The sequence below is a fragment of the Malurus melanocephalus genome, unplaced genomic scaffold, assembly GCF_030028575.1.
Source record: "Malurus melanocephalus ecotype Western Australia unplaced genomic scaffold, MMel_1.1 scaffold_99, whole genome shotgun sequence".
Classification (NCBI taxonomy): Eukaryota; Metazoa; Chordata; class Aves; order Passeriformes; family Maluridae; genus Malurus; species Malurus melanocephalus.
This window is the reverse complement of record NW_026623331.1, coordinates 334,498-340,753: the sequence shown is the minus strand read 5'-3', so window position 1 is coordinate 340,753 and position 6,256 is coordinate 334,498. Positions and strand designations below refer to the sequence as shown.

The window sequence follows — 6,256 nt, the reverse complement described above, 5'->3', positions numbered from 1 at the left end:
TTCACAGACATCAGATCCCAAGCATTCTTGAATAGTTTATGGCCTGGAGGGTAACAAATCTTTTTCATGAATATCTGTAACCTCCTACTAATAAATAATTAACTGTCTGCTCATTAACAGTACTAAGAATAAAAAGGCATTAAATTTCACAACACAGGGAATTTACCTTTTCCATTGAGCCTCCTTATATTCCTCGGGGAATGAGAAGGATTGTATATCAAGTGTTCCAATATTAAGAAATTCCAACTAATAACATGACCAATAAAATTTATTAAATATTATATTTACAACTATTTACATATCCCTTCCATAGATTAATATTAAAATAGACAATATACAATTTAAGAATTTTAATTCAAAGGCATTTTGTTGGAAAAAATAGGCTCTATTACGAGACCACCATATAAGAGCAAAAGGGTTTTTTTTYGTTTTACACAAAAATATTTTCAATATAGGAAGTCATAGGTATGGCATTACAACAGCAGACTAATATGAAGTATGATTTTGTAAGTATTACAATAGTTTAGGTATCAGTTATTGAAGGGGAGGAGTTCAGGGTCCTGTGGAGCATGCAATACAGTTCAATCCTTTTACAGTTATGGTGATGAAACAAGCAGCTAAATCAAACGCATGCCATACAAAAAGGAACTGCCAACCAGGAACACACTACACTTAATAAAAACAAATTACAACAACTTTGGTCCAAGAAAACATTAGACAAAAAACAGTTTTACAGTTAAAATATCTATTTTATACAGGTTTGAACATTAATTACAGGACTATTTACATTTGCACAATATGTATAAAATAAATTATTTAAAAATGAAGACAATATTACATCTTTTTCCAAAAAGAAATCTGTACAGTAATTTACAAAACATAATAAGATTAATTGACTATTTTCCTCCAAGTCTGACATTTTCTTCCACAGGTTTTCTCATCATTTTTCTGTGGGAGTTCAACTGTTACTGAAAATYCATAATACAAAGCTTTATAGCAGATTTTAGGTATCATTTGCTTTTTGGTGGATGTTTTAGTTATTAACAGCTTCCAGCGCTGTAAACTCACCAGGTTTTGTCATCTTTTTAAGCAATAAAGCTACAGGCAATTTTAAAATACAGATAACAGCAGTTAACTGGGAATCCGAATTTAAAATTTGCATCCGTCTTCCATGTTTGAACAAGAGTCTGTGCCACACTTCTCTCTAGTATTCCACAGAATGAAGTGCTCTGTCTCAAAAGAAAAATACCTTTGTGTATCACTGCACCTTAGTATCTAGCTGTCCATGGGGAAGGACGAGCCAGATGGTGCTGGTTGTCATATGGGCGTCAATTCAAAGTCATCATTAACATCAACAAGAGGAACGTAAAACTCCTGAATTTCATAAATGCTGATGGATTTGTATGTAGCAGGATCAAGCTCTTGCAGTTTAAGCTGCCACTCCAGTCTCTGCACCGCATTTAGCGCCGCTGCCTCGTGCTGCTGCCTCATCAAAAGGCACGTCTGGTTTGAAATTGAGAAAGAAGTTATTGAAATATTTATTTCAATAAATAAAAAAATATTACTGCAACATGTCTGAACACAGGAAATACATCTCAGAGCCTCTCTGGTGATAGTAAATAATTCCACCAATAGTGTAATAYCTAGAAATTTACAATTATTCCATTACACTACATGGCAACAAAAGTTAGGGCTTTTTTATACTGACAGACCTTCCTTTGGGTTACCTCCACAAAAACCTGTGATACTGCACACAAATCTACTATTTATTCATCTCATCTTCATAGTGACTTTTTTTTTAAAGGAAAGACAAAGGAATGTACCTTTAATTTGTCAAACTTATCATCAACRTCCTGTAGCCATGACATGAACTGTCTTGCATTAAATCGATCCCTCACCGATGTTTTGCTGTCATCAGTCTGCAAAAAAAACACATTTATTCAAACTCTAAGTTATTTRATGGTTCAATCTTAAACATACTTTAAAATATAAAACCTACTCTATGAGATGTAAATATACAATCCTACAAACACTGCTTCTGATGGAAAAACAGATTCAAAGTACAAAGGTATATGTAAGCACAAATGTTGACCAACACTTCCASTGCAAGCCAGCTGCTCACTAAATTGGCTATTTTTGGATTCCCTCAGGCTATTTACTGTACTGTTTTTAAAATTTAGAGTGGGAGGTTTAAAGATTTATTCCTTGAAGTCTTAACTAATACTACACAGATCCTTCCACAAAATTATGGTATCTCTTTTTAAAGTTCAAGAAGAAATTAAATCAATATTCCCTCAGGGAAAAGCAAAAATATTAACAAAGAAAAACATAAGCATCTTGATTTAACTGAACTAACCAAGTACTGAATACACAAATGAAAAATACTTTTATCATCACAATCCCCAAAAGGAGATTAAAAAAAGTGAGCAGACGTGCCTTATGTCCTGCTTATTTTTTTATAATTCAAACAATTTTGTAAGAATCTCAAATGTCACATCTGCCGAATGTGAGAAATTAGATTTACTCTATACGTAGTCCAAAATCCAGACCATGCCAATATAACATTTAAATAATAGCCACTAAATACAACAAGCTGCTGTTACTCTTTGAGGGAGAAAAAAAGACACTACAAGAATTTTTATTGTAGTAGAAGAAACAAAAAGCAGCCCAGCCAAATCTGCAAACACTGACCATTCTGGAGAACAAAATCAAGATTTGCTAACGGGAAACAGGAAAATGGCAGAATGCATTACAAGACAATGTTTTCTTAAGCATCTACATTCTTCCCATTAAAAAAAGTTTAAATCAAACCACCAAATTGGTACTATAAACTCTGACTGCAATTAAATTCAAGATTTATTTAWTAATTTGCTGAATGTTATATGCCATACCATTTCATAAGAAAAATTACAACAAACTGAAACACTTTGAATTGAAGTAGTGAGGGGGAAGGAGAGGCATTTTATTGCTGCTCTTGTTGCTATATAGATGGTAAAGAAAAAAAACAATACTTGGGGGGCACACCACCTCAACAACTCCCCCAGCAAAGATACCTTTTGTTTCACAAAACTCAAATATAGAATCAGATTCCTTAACATGAGCAAAGGACACCTGGAACTTCGGAAAAGWAAAACCTCATTTTTACCCTATCAGTTAGATTAACTAAGGAAATGATGGTTTAAAAATTTATCTGTATGAAAATAAAATGAAACAACAATACAGTCTCCATAAACTGCTATCTCCTGCTGAATCACTTTGTTGGGCATAGCTCTACCTCTTTAAAGACTAGGAAAAAATGTAGTAACTGACTGAAGAAACACTGGAAGCTGTTAGGGCTTTCTGTAAAGGGCCCCAGAACAAATGTAAAATCTACCATATGTTGGAAATGTATGTGTTTCATTTTAAAATGCCCAACATCCAATGCATCCACACTTTTATTACACCCAAAGCACCAGCATTTCCTCCTTGCATTATGTACTCCTCACATATGTTGAATGCCAGTTCCATCCAGTTAGCTGGATAAACTATCAACAAAATACTAACACCATGAGATTATTTTCTCTTAGAGATACAGCTGCAGCCAACTTTTGAGTGGCAGYCCATACAACATAAACAGATTATGAAGCACATTGTTTATTCCGTGTTTTAATCAGGACTAAATACCCACACTGTACACGTAAATAACAAGGCATAAGTAAGTCATATGGAGCCTGAAGTCATTTTGAAAAAGGTTATTTCATCTGGTAGCCTTCAACATTTCACTGCTGGTCATCTGTTTTTTATGGAACAGTTCTAGTGACTGCCTTATACAGAGGAGGAAAGTATAACGTCGGTACGTCCACACAACATTTCCAAATTTCATAAACCAATTTCATCCCCTCACACACTACTGCATTACAATTATCTGAATTACTGACAGAAATTATCTTCTATGCTGATAATTTCTCTATTCTTGTTTAAGCTATGTTTATAAGCTTCCATAACATATTCTGTTTATGACCAAAATCTGTTTTTATAACAAAATCAGCAGAAGCATATTCTTATTTTATCCATCTCCTGATTTTTGGAGGTGAAAGAAAACCAGAYATGGTACAAAACAGAAAAGCCATGTACATCCTCCTATTACTGCACAGCCAATTCAGGCCCAATGTAAGCAACAACCTATAGTGACCAAAATCTTAATTCCACGCAAATCAGTGACAATTTTGCTGTGGAACAGAGTTATCTCTGAATGCTTCATTTGATTCAGGCTGGAACAACCTCTTTGTCTGAAACTGTGAAGGACACATCTTTACCTGAGCATCCAGAGGCACGTTGTACACCTCAGCATCCAGCAGMACAGTGCAGGCACTGAAGGGCAGAGTTTGATTAGCCAAGGTCCTCGCTGCACGGTAGTGAACACGCAAAACCTCTTGCTCGTTAGAGACAATGAGCTTTTCCTAATTAAGATAACATACAAATAAACATTTAGTAAATTAAGCACTCATAGAAATGCCCACTAATTTAAAGATTTCTTTTCACTAATTTAAAGATTTCTTTCTAGGGCTTACACTTTTGAATAGTGTGAGAAATGGGCTGCTGAAGGTAGGAGGGGTTGTTGCTCTAATCAAATCCAAAATTTCAATTTAATGAAGCAAAAAGTACCCCATGGATGTCAGAACTGAACACACCTCCTTAGCCCAGCCTCCACTGATGGCTGAATGTTTCCACTTACTGAGGCAAGTTCTAGTTAATGAGGGTGGTGGAAGACGAAAGGGAGGAGGAGCACAGGGCTGGGATRTAAGTTTATGAGTGTTGACTGTATGAAGACTTTTGTCTCTCTAGCCACAGTGGCCAAGCAAACTGAAGCATAATTTTCAGGATAATTTTTTTTTTTAAACAACATGCAGAAACTCCCTGAATTCATATCTGGATAAATATTCTTTCCTAAACTGAGACAAGAAAAATATAACTCACTTGACAAAGCTTGACTTACAGTTGTGCAAAGTGGATTTCATGTGAAGAATAGCCTATACGAGCAAAATATGCATAAAAATTATGCATAATAAATATGCATAATTTTTTAAGAAAGAATGTATGTATGTGTTTACTGCTCCGCAATATAATGGCTCTAATTTTTATCAAGATAAAAGCAGGTAGATTATATTATGATGTATTTTGTGTTCTTCAGATAACAGGAAAAGGAGCATCTTTCCTTTGGTTAGGATCATAAAGTCTGGATTGGAAGGGACCTTAAAGACCATCTTGTTCCAGCCCCCCCACTGTGGGCAAGAACACCTTCCACTCCACCACGCTGCCACCCTGCCCTTGAACACTGTCAGGGATGGGGCATCCACACCTTCTCTTGGCAACCCAYTCCAGGTCCTCACCATCCTCACAGTGAAGAATTTCTTGCCAATATCCAATCTATCTCCCTCTTTTGGTTTACAACTGTACCTCCCCTGTACTATCACTATTATTTGCCTGTGTTAAAAGTCACTTTTATAAGCCCCTTTAATGAAATGTCCCAATGAGGTCTCCCTGGAGCCTTCTCCCCTCGAGGCTGAACAAAACTAGTGCTCTCAGCCTGCCTCCAAAGGAGAGGTGGCTCATGAGTTTCATGGCCTCCTCTGGACTTACTCCAACAGGTCCATGTAATTCCTGTGCTGGGCACCCCAGAGCTGGATGCAGCACTCCAGATGTGATTTCACCAGAGCAGAGGGACAGAATCCCCTCTCTTGCCCTGCCTGCCACATTTTTTTTTTAGTTACAACTGATTTCAGTCAAAATTTGAACCATGTTTACAACCTTGGTGCTTAGTTTATAGTTAACTTTACACTGAAATACTTGAAAAAATTCAAGTAAAACCCCTTCCTCAACTAGGTTTGTTAAACCACACTGAAATCGTCAATTGAAAAAGCATCACACTGGGTTTTGATAAAGCAGCTCCTGGTATAACTATATGGAAATCCATTTGTGTCAGAAAGGGGTCCTGCCTGTGCCCACAAGCAATCTGGCTCACAATACTGGCACCTAAAAGCTGCCAAGGAAAAAGGGCAACCTAAAAATAAAAAATACTCCTAAACCAGGAATATTYTCTCTATTTCTGCACTCAAATTCAGTGATGCCTACAGACGTAGTTCTAATATAATTTTAGGCAGTTTTTGCCAGCAGAATACTGCAAAAAATGTTTCAGTCTTGAGCCACACGTGTCTTCTCTCAATACAGAAYTTACTATTTCTTCAATTMTTTTAACTYAGTCAATYTKGTTCTGAAG

At 36.1% G+C, this 6,256-nt stretch overlaps 1 protein-coding gene across 2 annotated transcripts in view; it reads right to left on the bottom strand.

Annotated features, from left to right (window-relative positions):
- Positions 1-434: 434 nt before the first annotated feature.
- ANKRD12 (ankyrin repeat domain 12) overlaps positions 435-6,256 on the bottom strand; it is a 59,069-nt gene continuing 53,247 nt past the window's right edge. For both annotated transcript variants that reach the window (XM_057368907.1, XM_057368910.1), the window contains 3 exons: positions 4,296-4,439; positions 1,824-1,919; positions 435-1,503 (listed from right to left, as the gene is read on the bottom strand). In XM_057368907.1, coding sequence (XP_057224890.1) covers positions 1,318-1,503; positions 1,824-1,919; positions 4,296-4,439 — 426 coding nt within the window. In that variant the 3' untranslated portion in view covers positions 435-1,317. The remainder of the gene's footprint in view (positions 1,504-1,823; positions 1,920-4,295; positions 4,440-6,256) is intronic.